Here is a 24884-nt window from a genome sequence, read left to right as displayed (position 1 = left end):
GCACCGCGCCCCCCCCGCCGCCACCGCCGGCGGCTCGTGATAGATACGCCGCGTGACTAAATTCGCATTATTTTGTCGTTCCGTCTCGCGCCGTGGTATTTCCAATATCAGCGCTATCAATGGCTGAAATGTTATCACTCATTCGAGCAAAAACGAATGAGTAACAAAGTGCTTGCTGCGCAGTGCTCCGAGCGTGGGTGGATGCCGAGGCATGGGGGTAATTCCCGCACGGGGATGGCTTTTCTGCTTGGCAAACGAGCTGTGCTCCACTGTGCAATGTGTAAGACCTTGAAATATTAATGTTTAGGTTGACCATTATATCGAATGTAGTCGAAGTAGCATGGCCTTTTGTCAATGGACAGCTGGATAAAGGGCCTCCCCACACCGTGCAGGTGATCATGGAGGTTGCTTTGAACATACTTCACATTGCTGGTCAATTTGAGCTGAAAGCAGGCAGGTAATAGATGTGAGAGATTAGAAGTACAGTTCAAGAGTGGATTTTGCTCCGCCGCCCACAACATAGCATCCACAGCCTGTAATGACTAGTATGCAAAGTTGTCGGCCATCCAAGCACTATCCAGTCTCAACCATGCTTAGCTTCCGAAATCTGATCGGATAGGGCACATTCAGGCAGAATATGGTCATTGGCGTTATCTTCTCACGCGCGCACTAAACAGGACTCTTAACCTGAATATGCTCATCTATATACCAATATGGTGACACATTGAATATCATCGACATATACTTCCACGTGCGTACATGTAGCGTCATACGTGTGTGCGTATTCACACGTACAATCTGTGTATGTGTACACAAAGATATCCCGCGTAGCCTTTAACGGACTGTTGGGGCAAGAGCTGTAAGCAAGCAGCACCTATGATGGCCTGCACGGCAGGGGCAAGCAGCCAACACCACGTTCAACTGCCTTTGTCTCCACTATGCTGATGTACTCACTTAAGGTTGAGTCAACGTAGGGGAGGTCCAGGAAACGCCTCAAACACCCGCCACTGTTATTGGGATGGAATCAAACTTAGGTCGCCGGGTTCGTAGCGCAGTGCGCTCACCGCTGTGCCACCGCTCTCAACGGTATACGTAGACACACAGACGCGCGTGCGTGCGTGCACGCATTTAACGCACGCCAATCTGAGTTCATTAAAATCCCATACCTAGTTATGAACGTCAGAAGTTGCGAATGCCATGGCGGCTGGGAATAGCTATTTAATTGTCACCAAGGTCCGAACCCTGTCAGTCACCATTGTGACGGACGCACACGGGCAAGAGTGACTCCCCGTATGCACCGAGTGTCCATCACGATGCAGGAGGCGCCGATGATCTGGCTCTGCAATATTCCCCCTTGCCTATTGCTTTTGCAGAGGGGGAAGGCTAAAAATGCTTTTGTCGGGGAAGAAAAAAAAACACGGCGACACGGCATTAATAATGTATAATCCGTCACCATAGCATCGGCAAAAATATTGCCTTTCCCTGTACGGGTTCCGTCGCCACCATTATCGGGTCATTATTTCAGCGTCACTGAATTATGATTATTACTACGACATTATTATATTTGTTGTTTTATCATTATTAAATTAAAAAAAAGCTCATGTTGCTGCCCCGTGCCGGGGAAATTTACAGGAAATGTTTCGACGCGGATTTGGATCATCGTGACAACTTCTGTTGCCTGCACGAGGATATTCCTGACGTGCGCGCAACAATGAGTTTGTTTTGCCACCATTAAAGCAACGGGGTGACTTTCTCTGTCATAACAAATCACGCCCTAACAAAGGCAATAAAGTGGTGGCTAAATGAGCACATTATTTACAGTTATCTATGGGCATTAAAAAAAAAGTGCCCTCAAGTGCCACTTGAGACAACCAACAGGCTTACCAAGCTGCCCTACTTCTGAAAAGGATATCTGTGGGTCAATTTACACCATGTCCATGGGCAGGCCACGTGGCATTTAATAAAATCGGTACCCTACTGGCGGGCAATGAGTACTCCCCCATCGTGTTGTTGTTCTGTTTGTTATTCATAATCAACGTTTTTGGGTTGAGATCGCGTTATTTATAAATGTGTCGTAACCCTCCACCACCCGACACGGCCAATCAGTAAAAAAGTGTCACGTTGACAAAAGACAAATAGTTCACTGCTTTAGCCCACCGGGTGTGTTGAAGCGTGAAACCACAACATTTACATCATCGGGCGAATTGCCCGATGATGCTGGATGCAATTACCAGCGAAACGTCGTACTCAAATTGTAAATGTTGTGGTTTCGCGCTTCAACACACCGGTGGGCTAAAGCAGTGAACTATTTGTCTTTTGTCAACGTGACACTTTTTTTTACTGATTGGCCGTGTCGGGTGGTGGAGGGTTACGACACATTTATAAATAACGCGATCTAAACCCAAAAACGTTGATTATGAATAATATTGGTCGCGAAAGCCTACGTGTTAAACTGTTATACTGTTTGTTGTTGTAATGTTCTGAGCTGCCCATGCTGGACATGTGCAAAATAAGTATAACCCGTAAACACAAAGTTGTTCACTATAAATCCTTTATATGCGTAGCGGCTGGAGTCCTCTCGTCCTCTGGCTTGAGATGGCTGCCACCTATGGGTCAGATGATTGCATTGCACCATTAAGCAATTGGTAATTAAATATAATATTTTTGTCCTAAAAAGTGTAAAATTTTTGGAAAAAAATTTGACGAACATTAATTGTCACGCACAACGAGTCTGTGTGGAAAATGTCAGCTCGATTGGATCACGGGAAGTGGGTTAAAAAACGACCGAAAGATTTGCACGGTCCTAAGCAAGCAAGCGAACTTAATATAAAGGATTTAAAAAAGAGCTTAATAGCTCATCGGATTTCTTCCTGTATAAATAAAGATTCTGGTTGACTATGTTGGGTGCGATGGCAGTTCGACACACATGCATACGGCAAGGTCAGCGCCAAGCCCGGTCACGTGTCCTCCCAAGTGGCGATGTTTACACATCGCACCAGGTACTCTCATTTGAGGTCGTGATTTAGGGGCCGTCCATAAATGACGTCACGCGATGTTGGACGATTTTTGACCAATCCCCCCCATCGTCACACCCCCCTCAAATATGATGTCACAAAGATCTTCCCCCCCCCCCCAAAAAAAAATAAAATATGCTTCAAATCGCTTTAAACTATTGTCATTGTAGTGCGTATTTAATGTGGCGCTGCACTCTGATGTTGTAGGAGAAACAAATTATTAAAACGTCTATTTAATTAAGTAGAACGTATTGTCTATATCTATTTAAAGTTGCGCATTTTGATGTGACGTCACAATTTTCAAACCCCCCCCCTCCTCGTCACACATCGTCACAAATGTCTGACACCCCCCCCCCCCCCTTAGGCTCGAGTTAGAGGTGTGTGCATTTCTCCAAGAGTCAACCTGGTAACTCAACCATTGCCCAAGTGGTGCAGCATGGGTATATCTGCCACTGCGCGCGGAGAGAGATGCCAGCGAGGAAATACGTCTGGTGTGCCAATATGCGCGGGGATGTGAGCCGACCCAGTCACAATAATAAAGTTATTACTTCTGATATAATGGCCTCTTCTCCAAGGGTATCATTTGCAAGTCAAAGTGCTGCCTGGGTAATAACCCAGAGGGTGCAAACATACCGGTGGCTTTCCAAATGAAATTATCAAAACCACACAACTTCCATTCTGCCCTTTTTTTAAAATTTCACTACTCATCACCAATGGCTGTCTTGTGATTTGGTATCGTCGACAAAGACCACGCACCCTTTTTTGTTGGCTAAATATGATCACGTTTCAGAGGATAATCATTGATACAATCACTGCTATCATTTCTGGCACAGGTCTGTGGCCAATTTAATGGGTGGACACATGGTGTGTGGCAGCCTGGGCTTCAACAGAACCCAATTAGACAATGGGCAAGCTGGCATATGGACCTTCCATAGCTGCAGGGCAGCTTGTAAGGTGTGCAGTACATACGGATGGGGATACATACAATGATCCTACCAAGGGGTTTGTTGGAATCAAAACGGTGCCACATCCGTACTCAATTAATTCCATTGAAACTGGCATCTGTGGACGACATTTCTAATACACTACAGATGGGGATTTCCATTGATCACACGTAAATGATTGTAAAGATTTGTAGGTTAGTAAGCTTTTTAAGCGTACATCTGTCACTGTTATTATTCCAGAAGCCTCTCTCGCAGCACGCCTTCTAAATTGGCCGGCTTTGGCATAAAACTGGAGGTCCAGATTCTACTGGGATCCTTGGTGTAATTAGCTCTCTGTCGTTTGTCCGCACTCAGTAAAGCTCAAGGTTGCCGTGTCCTAGCTGCCAAACGAAGGACAACTTTCGCAGCCGTCACACTAAATCAACTCTCACAGGGAGGCTTCAGATGAACCCAATCCAGGCAAATTTATTCACTGCCAAAAAAAGCAGCCCCGGCAACCAACAGCCAAAACCAGATGAGGCATAAAAAAAAACACCCCACCGCACTTCCACTCACTGTATGCAACACAACGCTCGCTATCGCCAATACAGCTGGCGCATCTAACTCGCTACGCAAACCTGCAATAACCAAATACCGCAGGGAAGCAATCCGGATTTGGCCTTTATTTACCACGTGAGAAAATATTTACATTCAATTAATGCTCCCTCCGCGGCTTTATTTTTTTTATTTTTCATGTATATAAACAGTTTAACACGTAGGCTTTCGCGACCAATAACACGTCGGCTTTCGCGACCAAATTCAGCGATGCAACCACCAGATCTCCATTGTTGTATCACGCCTGTTAAATACGTTAAAACGTGCGATGGCATTTGTGATTAATGTCGCCCTGCTTTTGACCCATAGTCCTCCTTGCAGGAAGAGATATTGCATCGCAATGGGCTTTTACCTGGTTATAAATAAAAGCGGCTGATTGATTTATACCCGGGGATTTTTTTTTTTACTCTGCACAAATACACCTGAAACACTTCAGATACGCCCGCAGGCACAGCGCACACTCGTAGCCTCTCAAACGGGGCCCCCTTTAATTAGATCCCCGTCACCTCGGTCCCCCCCTCATAGTCGGGCAGGCATCGTGCCCTTTGGAGCCCTCGCCGCAATGGAGGTTAATCTTAAAAAACACGGGTAACGAGGTCGTCATGTTACGAGCTCTGTGCTTTAAACGTCTCACAATTACGCAGTCTTAACAATGTTCGTCACAAGCTGTCGTCGTAAGAATGTGGTGACCCGCTTCATCGTATTTACAAAATACTTGGCAAACACCTGCCAGGTTTTTCAATATGAACGACAGATTTTTTTTTTGTAACTAATATAACGGTTAACATCTGTCCGACGGCACCCTCGGTGATGCTCATTTTGTCTGCCCCCCCTTGAATGAATCTACGTTGAACGTCTTTCGCACCGTACGTAGCCCACCGTGCTAATCGGTGGTGCCGAGGCCATGTACTGAAATGCCATCACTCTTTTGACTATGGCATTATCTGGTTTCGTCACCACACCTTGAATTACGGTCTTCAAATTACAAAGGGAACTGGTAATAATGAGAATGCCTACCAATAAGTCAGCATTGGACGATGTATATTTCAAATAGTTTGAAAAGATTGTCCAAGATACATCTGAATGTCTAATCTGGTCTCTTGATTTATTACCTGATTAAACAAAATTAACTTGAAGCTTGAATCGCATTAATCATGTGCATCATCATTTTCGGTTGCGGTCAATCCACTGCTCCATGAAAGCTTCCCCAAGCAGTCGCCATCTCTCATGGCCTTACGAAGGCGACAATGATCAAGAGTGATTGAAATCTGAACTTAATACTGCAGCGACTCTCATTGATGTAATTGAATTTCCAAAACATTTTGGTGAATACAATAATACTGTCGTGCAATTTATGGGAGTCTATGCGCTTGGTGGCTGATGTTAAACTGTGGGAGGAGCATTAATACATGAAGCGATAATTGACCTTTCTTTTCATTACACTTACCCTTGGCTGATTTCAGTGCTTCAATTGTTCAGATATTGAAAACGATTGCAAAAACACATACTCTACGCACAAAAGCCCACAAAACGATTTGCAGGCATGCAAAAATCAGAGGCCTTACACGTACTGTAAATAAGAGTACGTAATGTTACGGGACATAACGATTAAAGCATTAGATGGCCCACATAAAGCTAATGATGGGAAAATGTATAATAATTACATTTTATATAGCTTCATGAATACAATTGCCTCTCAGAACGCTTTGCAATAATTTCCATATTTAAATCAAAGAAGGGGCTAAAACCCCACCAAATCACCTCGTGCACAGGATTCCCGAGTGCAGAAATCAACAAAATTACATGTAATAGTCTGGGTGACCGTCAATGAACACTATGCATTAATTCAATAAATACTGTACTCCAAATTATATTTAGAGAGATAGCGGAGCAGTTTGGTGCACTTGAATGTGGAGAATTTTGAGATTGGGTCCTATTCAGTTATTTAGATATTTGGATACTTATGAATCTGAATTTCATTGCATTTTATCTCCCTCACTTGGGACGCAGACGGGGTCATGGGTTCGATCCCGACCCTGACAATGCCCGTTGTATATTTGGAGTTCGCTGGTTTCCTCTCTGCCCGTGGTGGCGTGGATTTTCCTCCGGCTCCTCCGGTTTTACCACCCACGATGTATCCCCACATATGACGATACAAGCCACCTCGATGAGTTATCTCGTGTGGCCAGGATGCCTCTGAGAAAGCACGAACAGCTCAGTGTGCTTTACCTGCTCAAATAAAATAGAGGTAGTTGCATTGAAAAATGTATTTTCCGCAAATGTGCCGTCCTTAAAAAAGAGTGTTCTACAGTGCGCTTTTTGTGGACTGACGCACAACAAAGAGTAGTCAATACTTAAAAAAAAAACGAATGGCAGGCTTATACTGCAGTGGTGGCCACCGTCCCAGTCTTCATTGCAATTTCATACCAGCGCTTTAAGATTTTAAGTCCTCTCTGTCCCAGTTCCAGCACATATGAACGGCACATCACAACGGCTGTCAGTTCGTCGTGTAAATTACATAGCACGGTTCGTTCGGACGCGAGGCTGTGTCTGCCAAAGAGGAATTCTTAACGAATGCATCAATGCATTATATAAAAAACGTTAATCACAATCGCGCAAAGTTATTGGAACAAATATTATTAATTAGCGTCGTCCCGGACAACAAGAGGCTTTCATTGGAATTATGTTTGTTATTTGTCGCTTGTTTCTTCTTCAGATAAAAAAACAACCCAGTATACTATCTTATTCTCTTAATATAATTCCCAGTACCATTATTTGGTTCTTTCGGTTAAGTCACGTCTAAAGATAAAACAATAAATTAAATTAAATAATAGAATACGACGTTTCGATTGCAACACAAGCAATCATCATCAGGTACAATGAAATAGCGACATAAAATCTAACCAGAAAACTATAGACAGACACATTAGCAGACAGACATCACCAAGATACATAGAGAGAGCAACACAGACAACAGAGAGAGGTGATCGTCTCTGTGGGGTGGCCGTAAATAGACAGAGGGCGGACGCAGAGAGAGGGAGGGGGGTTAGAGAAAAAATCAGCATATCAATGAGTGGACAACAAAACGTGGTGCTGCAAGTGCGATGACACGGCAAGCAAGCCTGAAAATCAGGAGAAGGACACACCAAAATTAAATAACCTAGTAAAATATCGAAACGTAATGTAATACAACACAGAGGGTCGGTCAACACACAATTAACGCATAGCCTGGTTGATTACGTATTTCAAAGATTGCTAAGTTAGAATTGAAGTGTGAACATTCCAAAGAGAGGACACAGGCAGAGAGAACAAGTAATCCACTTCCCAGTACCACATTTACTAAATTAATGCACAGTGTACGTAAGCAATGTCTTCGTTAGCTCTATGTGGGGGCACGTACGCTTTAATCGTCAGAAGTTATGCTCACACTGCATACACTTTCATTATAAATAAAGATGCGTAAATAATTTGGGGGAAAGACGCGGCGTGTATAATTCATAACGTTTTCAACATTTTATATTTCAATCAAATAAGTTGTTTTGCATTTTACAATTAAAGCTGCATTATGAAACATTCATATATATATATCTCTCTTTCGCGAATAAGACACCGCGGTAGATAATGAAGCTATTCAAGGTAGACTGCTGTCCACTGAGATTAGGCTTCGAATGCTCCGACTAGACTGGATCGCAGCTCGCAGATAATCCACTTTATTGACCTTCATAAACACAGACGCGCAGGCATTTCACACTGCCTGCCAAAATGACAGAGCCTGGACATTTAATGCCATCACAGTAATACTTAACTTGACAGACTAATGTTTGCAGCTTTCTATAAGGAACAATGGGCGTTATGGTTTTGTGATTGAGTCCCAAAAGAAACATTATCCAAAAAATTACAGTGCCCATCTGGTGAACTGATTGAGTTTTGCTTTTGATGACCCAGTCATGAGCATCAATCAACCGAATCGCATATGACAAGCAGGATGAAAGCATGCTGCTGGACATCCTTGTTTATTAAACATTCGTGATTAGGATTACAGACGCTTCATCTATAGTGGCATCATATGAAGGCCTGTTTATATTCTGAACATATGTAGTGACGTATATTGGGTCACTACAGCGTTGAGCGCCAGCTCCCGAGAAAAGAGTGTGCAACTGTGCGTGTTAGAGCCTCTCTCTGGCACCAGAGTAGGTATGGCATGGAAGGGGGCCCTAAGGGGCATGGTTCCGGTGACAGTCAGAAAGAGGGCAGTTGAGGACGTGACAGTCTGGGTAAAACCCGAGAGGGCACGTGACCAGGACAGGATAATGAGGGGGGGGGGGGGGAAGGTGGCGAGATGGACACGTGATGTATGGCCCAGAACCTTCTAGTAGGATCTAGAAGGGGGCGTGGCCGAGGGCAGAGCCAGGCCACGCTCAGCGGCATAAAAGGGAGGTCGTGAGAGCCGATCAAGGCTGTCTGATGGAATGGAACCCGTCGGCGCTACGTCTCTTCGGTCCTCGGTCCTCGGTCTTCACGCTCGGCATCGTGGGTCAGGCAGTGTGTTACTAACTAACCCGGTTATGTAGTTACCCCGTTGTGGTCTAGTTAACAGTGGTAGCTACCACCTATGTTATTATCCTGTGTACGTTATGTAGTTACCCTGTTGGGGTTGTAGAGGAAACGTGTTGCCTCCAAGTTCAAGTGTGTGCTTCCGTGGAACCCACTACACATATGTATGTTGAACTCATTTTGCACCATGCATAGCCATTCGTACTAATCGGAGGTGATAGGACACAACAACATCATATTACTTTCATAATAAACATCGCATTAAACATAATGCATATTTAAGGTTCCCTTAATGTATGGCTTGCCACTAAAAGTGCACTTCCTGTTCTGTGCACAGCCGATTGCGCATAAGACTCACATTTTTCTATGACGGGTGGAAGTACAATAAGCCAAAATTTGGCCGAGGAAAAAAAACTAGCAATGGTGATTTATATTCCTTAATTCCATATCATGAGCCCGTGTCACTGATAATGCATTTCTGCTAAGCAGGTATCTGCTGAGCGCTAGAGGCAGCATCATCGCTCGTGCAAATCTAATCAATGGTCATTAACTTACCCAGGGTTTTATTAATTTACGGAAGACAATGTAGATATAAATGGAAGTCTTAAATGACAGGCGAGCTCCAATAGGCTGGATGAGCGGCGGCACTGCGGCAATACCACAAGCAGCATTATACTTTGCGGAATATATATTTATTAATCTTGGAAATCTCGCAGTTCTATTCTTTATTCCAAAAATTCCGGTACAAGTGCTTTGAAGAAAAAAAAATAACAAAGGAAAAGATTTAATGAAATATGACAGCGAAAAAGAAAACTCAACCTGCATTTCCATCTGAATTTTCAGATCAGTGTTCGATTAGAAAGCGGAGTAGTAATTACATACGGTATTGCGATTGTAGATGCTGCAACGGACGATACGACGGGCAAAACCATGCACACGCCGTGCACGCTAACGGAGGGTTGAATACAAACACCTTGTGAAAATTAAACTGTGATTTTAGTTTTGGTTTTTTTTTTCTTTTGGTAACGTGTGGGAGGTCTGCGAAGCTAACTAGAAACGTTGTCCTTGCCGTGACGCTGCGCGTGCTGTGGGTCACGCTCCCCATTACAGGCAGCCTCCCCTTCTGCTCCACCCTTCTTATCGGCCGTTCTGTTGCTTTATGAATGAACACAAAAAGACCTTGAGGTTGAAAAGTCTGGCTATTCTGAGATTAGCCTCTATATATATTTTTTAAAAAACACCGTTATAAGGAATCGTTTTGAGCGTCTGACGTGTTGAAGGTAGCTTGAGAAAACCCAACGAAAACAAAACAAAAAAAACTTCGCGCAAGAATGACACAATAGATTTGATGAACAAAAATTACCCTGTTTCTTCGCTGCTGCTGCTGCTGCTGCTCAGGCTGGGTTCAGATACCAATGCATACTTGGCTGTTCTCTGCTCTGCCGTACAAACCGCCGCGGTGTCTAAATTCACTTAGTGCATTGGAGGGGCGTGTAAAATTAGCGGTGTACAAGCAGGTTTGTGTTGGTAAAAAAAACACCCACCGTACACTCTGGCCATGCCGACCCAAAACCCTTCAAGGTACGCAGCACATTAAGATGCTGTAACAGAATGCCATGCGCGCGCGCGCGCGTGTGTGCTTGTGTGCTTATTTTTGGCAGGGCTAGTCTACTGGCTAAGAAAGCTTCCCATCAGAAAACCCATCACCTCCATGGCTCTTTAGATTGGCTGCCACTGCGCCCAGCTGGGTCTTTTAGCTTGGCCCACACGGCTAATTGTTCCGTGTCAGAATATTAAATTAAAATGATGCAATATGACAAAATACATTCTTGCCCGTGCATGAAAACAATCGACATTAGCCGCAGCTATTTATATAAATTCTCGCAAGGGTTAAATAAAACTAAATACAAAGAATATAATTTTAAGTAATGACGTGTGGAGGGTGAACTTACCTTGTTATTTTGTAATTACTAGTAACTTTGACTTATCTTCATGTTTCTCCTCCATATAGCCCTGAATGCCTGAGATTAACATTGATGTTTTTCAGTTACAAACCCGTTTACCCTGCTGCTGTAATTTCTCATCATTCGCAATGTGCACACAAATTCACATGTACACAACACTAAATAAATAATGAGCACCGCGCACAAAATATTCCAGGCACACGATAAAACAGTCACACAACCGACACAACATCGACACTATTTCACAATGCTATGCATCACGGTGGATTTCAAATAGCATTGGTGTCTCACTTAAATATGAAACAGCTCTGAATAGGAATATAACTATGTTTGTACATTATTGCCAGTGTTCTCGAAGACATCAGCATTATGGCTACCTGATTAAAGTGTTGCTTAATGGACCACTGTTTTAAGTGAAGGCCGACAGATGAAGCTACAACCACTTCTTTCTCTCCGGCGGATATTCGAGGTGAAAGGGGTAATTCGGGCATTATTACGTTCGCACACGTTTAAGCGTAGCTAAGCTCTATGAGTGTGACGCGATATTGAAAAGTAAGCGTTACACGCAAAAGTGGCGATAACACTTTTATCAGCTAAAATGCATAAAAATTGGTTACTCGCAAGGCCACAGACACGATCTTTGGAAGGGCACTTTTGATTTACATTTTCTTTTTCAACCCCACTGGCTTCCCACACATGGGTATGCGTGCGCAAGGATCCTCGACATAAGCCAGCCAAAGAGCTCATTCAGAGTGCACAGCCGAACGCTTTTTGAAGATAGCTCAGGGCGCATTGGAAACAGTCGGCAGTTAACATGAGCAAATTTAGACAATTTGTAGGGAGAACATTGGGGGGGTTGGGAGAGAAGGAGGGAACTTACATTATTATTATTAAAGAAAAAAAGTGATTTCACATTCACTGTAAAGTTAAATGGCAGCAGCGAGTTTCAAACAAAAGGGCTCTGATAAATCGAATCAGACACCACTTTGAGTAATAATTCAGGAAGTATTGTGCCGCTGGGGTTGGAGATGTCTCAAGAATGCGACGCACGCTCCACAAGGTTACACGCCTGTCGACCTTACAAACGATGAAGTTGAAGACGACCAAGAGGGTGCAATGTAGAGTAAATTGTTTACAGTTTCCAAGGGAAATATGGATTCACAACGGCAGATTGACAAATGGCAAAAAGGACCCAAAAATGAACATGATGACTGCTGCTGAGCCGCCAATGCTTCAAACACGCCACTGAATTGTACCAGAATTTGTGAGTGCACAAGCGTACGTATCAAAGACCGACCTGTACCGGTGCGGAACAAATATAACTGAAAATTAGAAATCAAAAACCTCTGCCAATGAGAACATTAATTTTTCAAACAAAATTACAGCGAGGCCTATGACCAAAGCATCCTGAATGCGCCCGACCTCAGCGGATCTCAGACGCTCAACAGCGTTGCAAATGGACAGCGTTTGGATGCGCCGACCACAAAGCACAAAGCAGGTTGCTATAGCTATGTTGTGGGAAACAGAGGCCAGTGCAGAAAAATACATTGTTGTACTGCACACCTATGGTCCCATATAATGCTCCCTGCCTTCACCAAGCCGTGCTTATCAGTGTGATGAAGTATGGTCAATGAAACCCCTCCACAATCCACAAGGCGTAGGAAGGCCCTCACCCAGCACTGGATTGATTGCACATGTAATGGAAGGCCCCAAAGTACTTACTTATCACGCTCGGATGTGTCGTGATAAACAAGTTGAACATCTTGTTTTTTAACGCGTGGTTACCCAGTCACATCAGCTCTAGGGCGTTACCTAGCTCACTGAACAGCAATTATAAGTCAATTAACATTAAACGGAATGTGTCTCCGAGAACGTACATTCACAGTGCACGTGATAACATTTTATTTAATTAAAAAAACGAGCACAAACTGGTTGACACGGTGGTGATACAGTTTGTATCGGCGTAAATCTTTTTTTTTTATTCCACGAGTAAAGTCAAGGTCATTGTGCCTCTCTCTGCTCCGAGGAGCAACGAGGCAACAGTCTACTCCATTGTCAGCCCTGAGCCAATGACGAAAATTCCACATGTCCATGGCAGGGCACAGTGCCGGTTCGATATTCGCGGCGCAACAGCCGATACTAAAACTAGATTTTTTTTTTTATATTACCAGTTAAGGCTCACCATCTCCTTTACTGGTAGTAACCTCCTGGTTACACCAGCCCATAGGGGATTATTTTGTCCGTCCGTCGTGCAGGGAGGGGCTGAGTGGGGAGGGTGGGGCTGGGTGGGAGGGGAGGGGCTGTTCACCCCCGTGGTGCCCTTATCAACGTTTAACCTACTCACGCCGGCTTGTGCACGCCCTCACAGTCGGGCATATTTGCGGAATACACCACGCCGCCGTTGACCCTGGCCATTGACCGAGCAACCCAACGTTACTACCAGCTCCCTCCGCAGGAATGTGTTTCAGAAGCAACCCGGCCAAAAAATGGTAACTCAACGAAGTGGCCCATCACGTGGAAATGCATGGCATCCAAAAACTCTTAAGAGCGTGTTGATTCTAAATGTGGAGGGAAAAACCGGAGGACCCAGAGAAAAATCCACACGGCCACAGGGAGAACACGCACACTCCAAATATAGAGGCGCCGGGGTGAGGATCGAACCCACGACCCGTATACCAGGCGAGGTAGTTAACATCTCGCCACCATGATACAATGGCACGGTGTTTTCAATCCCCCCCCCCCCCCGCCTCTGTTCACCCAGCAGTATAAATGGGTCACACCGCAGTGAGACAATCGGCAGGTCGTGAGTGGCGGGGTAAAGTGCGGGTACTCCCGTCTCCTCCAAGATGTCTGGCCGGAGTGGAAGAGTAGGCCAAAAACTCTGTAAGAGAGGCTCGCTGGAGTGCCCTCTCGCGGGGGTCCTTCTGCTAGCGGTGGAGCGAGCAAGCAATTGCAGCGCTGCACATTTGACCTATTGCCACTGTTGACGTCCGACAACGTAGCGCTCATTTCACGGATTCCGGACGAACCATTGGCAGAATCGACCGTCGACCAGGATTTGAACTCATAACCATCAGACTTTGAGCCACGGGTTCCGGCCGCAGCACCATCTGCTGGCTCAACGGCCAACGAGGCAGCGTGGATTCAAAAGTAAATCGGGGTGTCATAAAGGTCGGTTGAAATCAGAGGCGAGCTTAACGCAATCCGTAATTACAACAATCGGTTTTCAAAACGTACCCGTCGAGGCGAACGTCTGGAAGAGACCTGTTTAGCGCGATCTTGTCGCTGACCAGCAGGTTAAACTGATTGATTTTGAACAAGTCCCTCATGTGCTCCTCTTCCACCTTGGGGATGTGCACAGCCTTGCCCATCTCCCCAGGGCCCTCTCGGGGACGGGAGATCGCGCCTGCACACACGTGCAGAGCACAAGCAACACACACGACACACACGTGGATTACGGGCAGATCACAACCCCAGCGTCAAGACGCACGGGCAAACACACAGAGGAGTACGGGACGGACAGCGCAGCAGTCGATTTTTGCGGCAGACTTTTTTTTTATTGTTCTTGCAATTCCCACTATCTTCCTGCACCATAACGCTAACTCGTGCAGGCCGATAGGAAGCAGGTGGAGTCAGCAAATGTGGGAGAGAGAGAATGTAATTACTCTTGACTCATAGCACTATAATTGTTCGAAGAACACGAACCAAGAGTTTATGCTTTCTTTTCATTTCCGCACTCTTCCCAAAAGATGTTTTTAAACGAAATAATAAATTCCATAAACGGCTACAATTAATAAAGGCTACATGGAAAGACGGTAGGTTATTTTTTTTCGTTGTACCTGCACCAGTATCGCTACACATTGAACAGGTTATTCGTATTGTGAAACCCGCCTTGGGTTAACACGGACACCCGCACTTCCAAACACACGAACAGAGCGATGCACAACGCAACATTGATAATAATGCCGTTCTTCTGGTGATATGCAACATGTCACACCCAATATCTCGTCGGCTTCAAATGCTCCATATATACTTGACAGACCCACCGAGATGTCACATTTATTTTTCAGGGGACGTCATCCCTCTCCGACGAGAGCAGAGTTTAAAAGAAAAAAAAAAATTCATTCCCATTCAATTGTTGTTACAGTCGTTATAATTGAGTAAATTTGAATCGTGGCACCAATGAGCCTATGGCTGCCACGTGGAGGACGGTCGAGTTGATGTGCCCTCTGTAACAACCACTGTGAACACCCCCACAGCACACGAGCCAGCCATCACGGTGCAGTGTCAGGTTACACTTAACCAAGGCTTATCTGAAAATGGTGTCATTAATGGTTCCACTGGTCTTTGAAGTGCACTATTCAACCCTTAATACATTATTACAATTACAAGTAAGGCACATGCTCCAGGATATCCGTGCCACATGGATGGTCTAATTACGAGTCAATGTTTCTCATTAAAGGGAAAGTCTTCAATTAGTTGGAGGGGAATTCAAATCTAGCAATTTTATAACGGCCGTGCATGTGTGTGTGTGTAGCGGTTTGTGCGTTGCGCTACGAACCTGGTGACCCAAGTTCGATCCCTGCTCACGGCCAACACCAGCGACAATTATCTGAACCGGTCCTGGGCTTCCCCTAGGTCGACTCAGCCGCAAATGAGTCCCTGGTGGCGGTGTAAAAACATCGCCACTGGGGAGACAAAGGCGGTCGGACGTGGTGCTGGCCACCTTACCCCTCGTGTGCTGTGCCGGCCTTCATAGGTGCTACTCGCTAACAGCACTTGCCCCAACGGCGCGTTAAGGCTCTACGGGGGCTCTTTGCCTTGTTTGCCTTTGTTAAAGACTCAGCGGCAAGGGGTTTGTCGTAAGCGCATTCTGCAATGTACTTGGAGAGTCTCTGAAGCCGGCGTGCCGAAAGGAGCTTCCCACGTTCCCGTTTAAAATTATTTAAGAGAATAAAGGACATTCCGTAAGCTCTTTTAAAATATTAATAAAATGGTAATGGCAAGCCAACCTACTAAAAAATGATTTCTCCCTCATGCATAATAAAGCTGTCCATTCAAGTGCTAATCATATTCTTTAGAACACCCGACGCACACAGCGCATACATTTTACAATAAACTTTCCTTTTTATTTCAAAACACGATATTTGGCACCAAAGCAGCGGTTTATTTATACGCTCGAATTGCAAATAAAGCGAGACCATTAAGGTAGCACACGTCAGAGGACAACATGTGTGAGAGAAGAACAATGTGAAAGGCATGGGCACCAGGAATGTTGCCATGTCGGGGAATAGCAGCTCCCTGCTATTTAATGAGAAATGTTATATTTCAAGCTAGAGTAATTCAAATTACATGTCACATGATGTGTGAGCACAATATTACACATTTTCAATAGGTACACGCTACATTTTTTTCTTTCTCTGTGATAATGAAATACACAACATCAATTTTGTAGCCACTACAACGTAGCCTAAGGGGGATTTGTGCTCACTCAGAGCAGGGAGTCACCAATTTCAACTTGAAGCACGGGGCTGTACATCAAGCAACGCATCAAAAAGCATTGGTCACAATCAAAAAGAGACGTGCACACATCATAGCAATGTGCCTGGAGATATTAAACATGTGCAATGTTCGCCAGAACAAAAACACTAGACAATAATAATGTACAAGTATATAAAGAAATTCACACGTCGGTTAATTTAATCTTGAGCACAGGATGCTGAAAGTCCGTGCAAACGAACTTCCCATTCAAATTTTTTGTTTAGAGAATAACAAAAATGTAAGCTCTTTTGAAATATTCATAAAAGGGTAATTCCAGACCAGCCTAGATATTATGAAAGGATTGCATCATATATAGTGTTGTATTAATGTTGCGAGCATCTACACTTGTTTCAAACACTTACGCATATTCTCGAGGACATGAAATGCATAAGAGGTGAAAGTGTTTTTTTGTTGGTATAGCAACCCTGTACTTTCACAATAAGCTGTCCAATCTTTTCCCATCCTGCCACTGTTTATCGCTCCTGTGGTGCCCAGCTTACCGGTTACCGCCACCAAATTTGGCTGTTAAAAATCGATCACAGAAACCGGTACCAGCAAAGTGTAGTGCAGAGTGCTTGCACAGGTTGCACGCACTGTGAGCGTAAATGGTGTGTGCTATCAGCAACCCTGGTTATGACCGTGAAATAGAACCAAGACCTATATTACATGCGCACGCACACAACCCCAACATTCTCGCGCGCGCGCGCGCGCGCACGCACACACACGCACACACACACACAAACACTGTAAACGCTCACAAACCAAAGGAAAAAATGTTTCGGGGCATTATTTGTTTGTTACGTTATTCTCTTGAAATTAGTTGACGTCAAAAGGAGAAAGTGGGGAAGTGGCCTGCCTTCAACACTGCACTAAAAAGGCCGGTGATTGAATTCAAGTTTACAATGCGACACAAATGTCTCCCTTCACTGCAAATCAAATATCTGACCTGCGTTTTATTTATTCTTGGGTTTTTTTCGGTAAAGTCACGTAGGTAAAAAATAAAAAAATAAAATTAATAAAAGTAAAATTAAAATAAAAATCACGACGTTTCGGAGGCAACACAAGCTTCCGTCTTCAGGTGGAACCGTCACAGCACGATAGCTGCATATTACTTGATACAGCTGTCACTTGATACAGCTATCGTGCTGTGACGGTTCCACCTGAAGACGGAAGCTTGTGTTGCCTCCGAAACGTCGTGATTTTTATTTTATTTTTATTTTACTTTATTAATTTTTTTACCTACGTGACTTTACCGAAAAAACATAAGAATATGAATCCTTGCAGTCACGAAAGCTTCAAATCTAGAATGTGTTTTATTTAATTGTGATCATACACAAATACCAATGCAAGCACTGAATATATTTCTATTTTCAAATCATAATAAACCTCCTCATGCTGTATCAGTCATGGAGGTTATTTGACCATATTTCAGGACGTTGTTCAGTGCCAGTAAGTGAACAAGGGAAGGGGGGGGTGACTGGTTCAGATACCACTGACATTAATACAAATGTATTTAATACAAATTAAAATAAAATACGGTACATAACCAGGTGGAGTGGTGGTGCGGTGGTTCGGGCACTGCCCTCTGAATTCGGAAGAATAAATCAGTGGGGAGTGATATCTGTGGTGAGTGATATTTGAATCAGTCCTGGCCTCCCCCACCCCCTTTTCGCCAATCCGCCATGACCAGCATGGTGAAGTATGGCCCAAACAACCCCTACGCCTGATGCATTGTGGGGGAGGCCTTCACTCTATAGTGGATTGAGAAAGGAGTTGTAAATTACTATGACAGCACGTATAGGAATAGACGCTCCTTGACCACCCCATAATCCCTTTCAATTTTCAGGTGATTAAAAGTAAGAAAAGTCAATTTCAATGTAGTATAAGCCGGTTATGAATATATGACCGTGCAATCCCCCCCCCTCCCATCCTCATCGTAAGCTACCGTGTTTATTAATCTATAATTGAACTACTGCTACATATAGATTCCTTCGGAGCTTTGTTAAAATAAAAAATAAAATATAGGAGCCAGGTTATGCAAGAAGGATGATTCAAGAAAGCGCCTCGCAACCAACACACGCACAACATGGCAATGAAGACAGCATGTTGTGCATTACGGCTGCCACTACCCAGGAGGACTCGATGCATTTGACGTGATTCAGGGTCACAGTTTCGCGAAGGCTGGTTGTCCCGTTCATTTGTACAGTTTTTGTTTGCTCCAGTTAGCCTAAATATAACATCAGCATATCATTTGCATTAGTTTAAAATTACCGAGTATCGCACTGCACAATTCGAGGCATGTATCATAAAAATTGGTGTGGAAATATTTTTTCTCGCCGAAATGATACATCTTTACAGGACTGCACCCTTTCGGAGCATGTCCACAATTGAGACGGCTGGGGTAATGCATTCATGAAATTTAAACAATTTAGCAGATTGGGCCCGATACCAATCCGTCAGAGCAGGATTAAAATTAATATGTGCTGCTCCGCTGGCTGAGCTACGTACGTTCTGTATCCATCAGTGTCCCAATTCTCCTGTTTGTTGGTGGGCCCGAACCAGAAAATTCCACGCTGCTGCTGCTGCTGCTGTAATGGGGATTAGTCGCTCCCATAGGACAATCATTGTTAAATTCACAGCAGATTTTGCTCACCTGGTGATGATGCTCAATTTAACCGAACCCTGTGAAGTATTCAGATGAGCTTGTATGTATACATTTTGAACTTATTTCGCACCGTATAAGGCCAACGTACGCTGTAAAATAAGTTCTACATACGTACAACCGTGCTCATCGGAAATGCGGGGGGAAGGACAACAAACTAAACACCAAAAGCAGTTATAAAGAAATTAGTTTTCAATCTAGCGTTAAAAGTGCATAGCTCCAGTGGCTTCCTAAACATACTGACCTTAGCTGGGATTTGAACTTATGTTCTCATGATGATGAGGAGCCCTCCTGCTCTCCACGAACATAACTTAAGTGGCAAGGAAAACCCCACCGATGCAGAGTTGCACGTGATCTTGGCCTTAATTCAGCAGGCGGTCACGGATATAATTAATTTGGTAGACTTCCTGGAAGTACAGTCAAGCTGATGCCGAAAATGATGATGATGCTAATGATGCTGATAGAGAGGTTAAAGCACGCAAGCTTTAAAAGCTTTTATCTAATGATATAATTGTGGCAACATTGCAAAAATACTGAAAAGTATTTAATTTACACCCATTGGGAATGGATGTTACCCACCTCTGACACTTTACTAGTGTAGTGACTGACTCAGAGACACTAAGAGTAAGTAGGAGGCACTCTGTTTATTAACACGGCCTGACGGTGACACTTTAGTAACTACGGTTCCCAAGTCAGGACAGCTGGTAGACTGCCTGACTGGCGACGCCGAGATGGTGAAGACTCCAGCAGCACGACGGGGGATCCCACTCCACACGACAGCCCCGAGCTCCCCTCCCGGGGGGGCCCCTCTTTTACTCTCAGCGTGGCCTGGCCCCGCCCCCGGCCACGCCCCCTTCTGGAACCTTCCAGCGGGTTCTCGATGTGCCTCTTCCATAACCTGTACCCTAGATCCCTCTCCGGTCTATCACGTGGCCTGCTGTCAGTCAGGGCTGCTGTGAACTAAGATCCCCTTCCCTGCCAGAAGCCAGCGCTATGCCGCTACGTGACAAATTCTATGTCACTACACCAGTATTGCGAAATGACTCAATATTTCATTTGTAAAGCGCGATAGGTCCCAAGAACGACTTATTCCTATATAGTATGGACTATATCATGTTTATATCTCCTACCATCTACGGATAGGGTTAAAGTTTAGAAATAGCAGTCTAAAGTTTAGTATTCGTACACAAAACACACATGTCCCAAGTCTGTACAAAAATAACATCTGACATGTTTGGAATGCACGATAAAACACAATTCAAATGCATTGCAATTAATGGATAAATACTTACATTGTTGTATTCTGGGTGGTAAACATAGCATGCGTTTATATTTTCTTTGGGAGTAGAATATTGTAATTATGCATATTCTTGCTACTCCACGGAGGACTAATTACGAACATTTTGGACCAGTCGTTAAATATTCTGCTCAACGAGATGATGATGATGACAAAGATTATGATATTGTTGATGACCTACCACAAGCTCACTGTATTTGACAGCTGACTGGGACAGTCATAGCCGGAGGCAGTACGCCTACTGTATTAGTGAAAGCATAGACCAAGGTGGAATATCACTAAGGACTAGAAAACATCGGTGGATAATGAACCACCATCATCCCCATCAGCAACGGTCAATCCAACGCTGGATGAAGTCCTCCCAAAGCTGGTGCCATCTTTCGCTATCCTGCCATGCAAATTATGCAACACTAAGTCTTAAATCCACGGCATAAGGAGCAGCACCAATCACTCTTAATAAACTGGCGACGATGAACAGATTTTTTTTTAAATATATTTATTTTGGCACGAACACTGAAAACCTCCAATATTTACACATGCAAACATACACTTAAACAGATCTGTTCCTAAGGTCCCCTTGGCTGTGAAAAATGCAATAAAGAAGCATACGAGTATAAAGCGAAGCCACTGGCCACCATCTGGCACAACGCAACGCGGCGCCGTTCAGTTAGTCTCTGCCATGGAAACATTTAGCCGCAATCCCCGCAAGCCAACTGTGTTTGTGTGAAAAATTGACATTATGAAGCTAATTGGGCACATTTCAAGCATTGAGGGAATTATGTACAGTGTGTCATTATAAACACACACACACACTATATTTGTGTGTTTTTTTTTTATTACGTTTGTACTTTTCAGCGACGACTGATAATATTTTGATGAACGTATGCAGCCCACACAATCCATTAGCATTTGATTTTAAATGGCCTTCAAGGTACCTTTCTTCTTAGCAGTATAATCACACCAAATGCTACATGATAGGCATATAATTTTCAGCATGGCCAATGCAGGAGGGACACCATCTGCAAAATCCCACGCTGCCACAGGCAGATTCATTGACGTAACATAATAAGACAATTTAGCAGCGAGCCATCCAATATTTAGCATTTAATTTAGGTATTTGGAAGACCATGACAGGAACGTAAACAGATACGTAAAGTTTAACACGTGAAGTAGACTTCGTGTTTTTCTTACTTTCTTGTTGTTATATCCTCCGCACGCTAACATTCTGACTTGTGAAAATCTGTTGAATAATTATGAATGTTTTCCTCATTCACGTACAGCAAAGCATCGCATTAACGAAGCAACGCTGAATAATTAATGGCCAGACATTTACGTCACACATCCTGCCTTGTCGTCTCATCTCTTGTGTTAAATCTGATCTAAAAAGTTTCCGAGGCTTGTTTACGAATTGGGGCCGAACACAGATAAATGGTTGACAAGCTGAAAGAAGTGAAATGGGCCGGAGGTCAGTGATCCATATTTTCATTTATATTACATCATGATGTGACCCCCACGTACGAAATAATGTAACAATAGCCTATTGTTGGCAGTCACTGTTCTGGTACGAAAGCTGTTAACATAATATTTTATCACAGCGCTCAAAATGCTTTCTCGATTACAAGCTCTAAAGAGCCGCATTACACACACAGGTGCGCATGATTCAATAAACACAGCAAGTGATGTGTTACAGATTTAAGTGAAAACCATCCGAGCAGCTACACACAAGCACACACACACAAGCTCCTGCTTTCCTGTGACAGACACCCTCATCCCCACCCCACGGTAAAAGGGGATCTATCTGACACGTGAAGGCCATATGCGGCCGAGAGCTACAGCGGCACGTGAAACTGGAGCTGCAATGAATCAGAGCTTGCCTAATACATTTTCCCACACAGCTCCAGATGGCTTTAACACGTCATGTAGCACGGAGCCATCTCCCCAACTACCGGGCCGGTTGGACACGCTCACTAAACCACACATCATGCAAGATTCCCTACAAGCCCAGCCGCACGTTCAAATCGTGGAAAGGTTCTTGCAGCATCAAAATCGACGAGCGGACGAAAATTGGAATCGGGAAATTGCCAGAATTACGGCACAATGATGATGGAAAATTTTGGGGTAATAGTTCGAAAAATAGTCGCACGCTTTTCTGGAAAATTTGCACTCTTTGTGTCATGATATTCCACGTAGGAAAAAAAATATCACAAATACTTGATGTGTATGTTGCCCAACTGTCATATTATTCGTGATATATATATTATTGAAGGAGAGACATTGTGGCGAGGAAAAACGTAGTTGGAGAAAACAACAATGCTTTTAAATGTCCATCGCATTAAACAATTTAAATTATTCACACAGTTTGCAAATTATCCATCGAGCCTAACAGCCAATGGCACATCGGCGAGGGGGAATCATTTGTAGTTTCGTCGGCTACAAGGCTGCATGAAATATGTGACCTCACAGGAAGCTCATCCCAGACACAGCACGCATCATCTGCATGCACATCGAGCCACGATCGACTGCGAATGTACGGAACAACTTACTTATCTTTGCACAACGTGCATAATTTAAAATTCGGAAACAAACATTTGGATCCAAATTGCCAATATTACAATGCAAATTCCTGACACGCAGACAGATGGTGCTACCTCCCGAGTAGTGGTAAAAATGTGATTGATACCGCATCCTGGGCAATAAAGAAAAATGTTTCAAGCTTTATCACGGTGTATGCATATGCAATGGCAAAGATAAAATTCATAGGTTAAGCTTTACAAGCACTTTACGCATTCCCCACCCCACCCCACCAATCTTTCACGAGACGGCTCATTCTGTGAGAGAAAATAAAAAGAGTGTCTGCATGAATGGACAACTTCAGGGAAAAAAAAAGAGACTTACAAAACTTGCTGCCAAGCGAATACAGAGAAGGCTGTTATAAACAATAGCACGATCCCCAATCGCTCCCGAAATGTAGACGATGCATTGTGCCCGAGATCGTCGGGCGTTATCTGCTGTTTTGACCTTGTTTTTAAAAATCTACTTTGAACTCTTGAGGGTTTTTTTTTTACTCTTAGGTTTTGTTTTTCCGGTAAAGTCACGTAGGTAAAAAAATGAAATAAAAAATTACTAAAAGTAATATTAGAAATAAAATAAAATAATAAATCACGACGTTTCGGAGGCAACACAAGTCTCCGTCATCAGGTGGGACCGTCACAGCTAGCTAGAAAAAAACAAACCTAAGAGTATGAATCCTTGCAGTCACGAAAGCTTCAAATCTAGAATCTGAGGGTTTTATTTACGACAAAAATATATATATTTGAAAAAATGCACACACAGTGACTCACGAGAAAAAAACAATTGCACAAGATAAAACACGTGTCTTCATAAGTATGCAGTACATTCATTTAATACATTCTAAATTTACATCCCGTTTGCCTATCCACTATTGGACGAGAGGTTCCCCGTGCCATGTCATCCACTTCAAGTTGATTAGCCATACTTCACCTTGCTGGTCAATGCAGGTTGGTGAAAGACGGAGAGGGGGGGGGCAGGTCCGATTGATGCATCACTCGTCACTAATGTTAGCCGTGGCCCAGCAATCGAAATCCGGTTGTCGGAGTTCGTTGTGCTAACCACTGCGCCACCGCTCCACCGACTCTGTACGTGCTACTTGCGCTTGCTTACATTCCATCTCTTCTCATTTGACTTAACGAATTCAACCTCCGCTGAGATTCGAAATCGTTAAATTGTCCAACATACATTAAAACACAATGCGTTAAATTTGCTAAATCAGCGGCAATTTCGAAAACGTTACTCAATTTGCCAAACCTCCCCGTGTGGAGCCGAGATGGGTATCAAATTAATGAACTTCAAATCCCCGCTGCGACTTCTATTGTTGTTGCCGGTGACAATGATGGTTTGAGAAATTCGTACAAACTGTAAGCGAGCGAACATTTCTCCTCCGTGTCGAATACGACCTCTCAGGATATGAACGCTAAAGTGAAGTAAAAAAAATCGCTGTTAATGCGCCACATGCATAATACACGCAAGCACACTTTCACAAGACACACCGTGACGTTTACACCAAAATCCACTCATGGTAGTTGCTATATTAGGACGTAAAATGTGCAAGCACCGCATGATAATTTAACGCACTGCTGTGTATGTAGATATAAGGATATTGCGGTGTTTTATACATGTTTCCAAAACCCTCCTGTTTCATTTTCGAATTGCAAGTCAACTTTGTTGTGAACACGTATGTAAAGTATGACGGTGTTTTCTACACGTTACATTTGCTGGATGATGAGGAGTCCGTGA

The 24884-nt window shown here is 43.8% G+C and overlaps 1 protein-coding gene across 1 annotated transcript in view; it reads right to left on the bottom strand.

Moving 5' to 3' along the window:
• The window catches only part of LOC144727742 (polypeptide N-acetylgalactosaminyltransferase 13-like), a 90446-nt gene that overhangs the window by 53925 nt on the left and 11637 nt on the right, over positions 1 to 24884 (bottom strand). The window contains exon 3 of the mRNA XM_078606840.1: positions 14308 to 14476. Coding sequence (XP_078462966.1) covers positions 14308 to 14476 — 169 coding nt within the window. The remainder of the gene's footprint in view (positions 1 to 14307; positions 14477 to 24884) is intronic.

Source organism: Lampetra planeri, chromosome 1 (genome assembly GCF_965212315.1).
Source record: "Lampetra planeri chromosome 1, kcLamPlan1.2.h2, whole genome shotgun sequence".
Taxonomy (NCBI): Eukaryota; Metazoa; Chordata; class Hyperoartia; order Petromyzontiformes; family Petromyzontidae; genus Lampetra; species Lampetra planeri.
The sequence above is the reverse complement of the archived record's forward strand: the minus strand, read 5'-3'. Positions and strand labels throughout refer to the sequence as shown.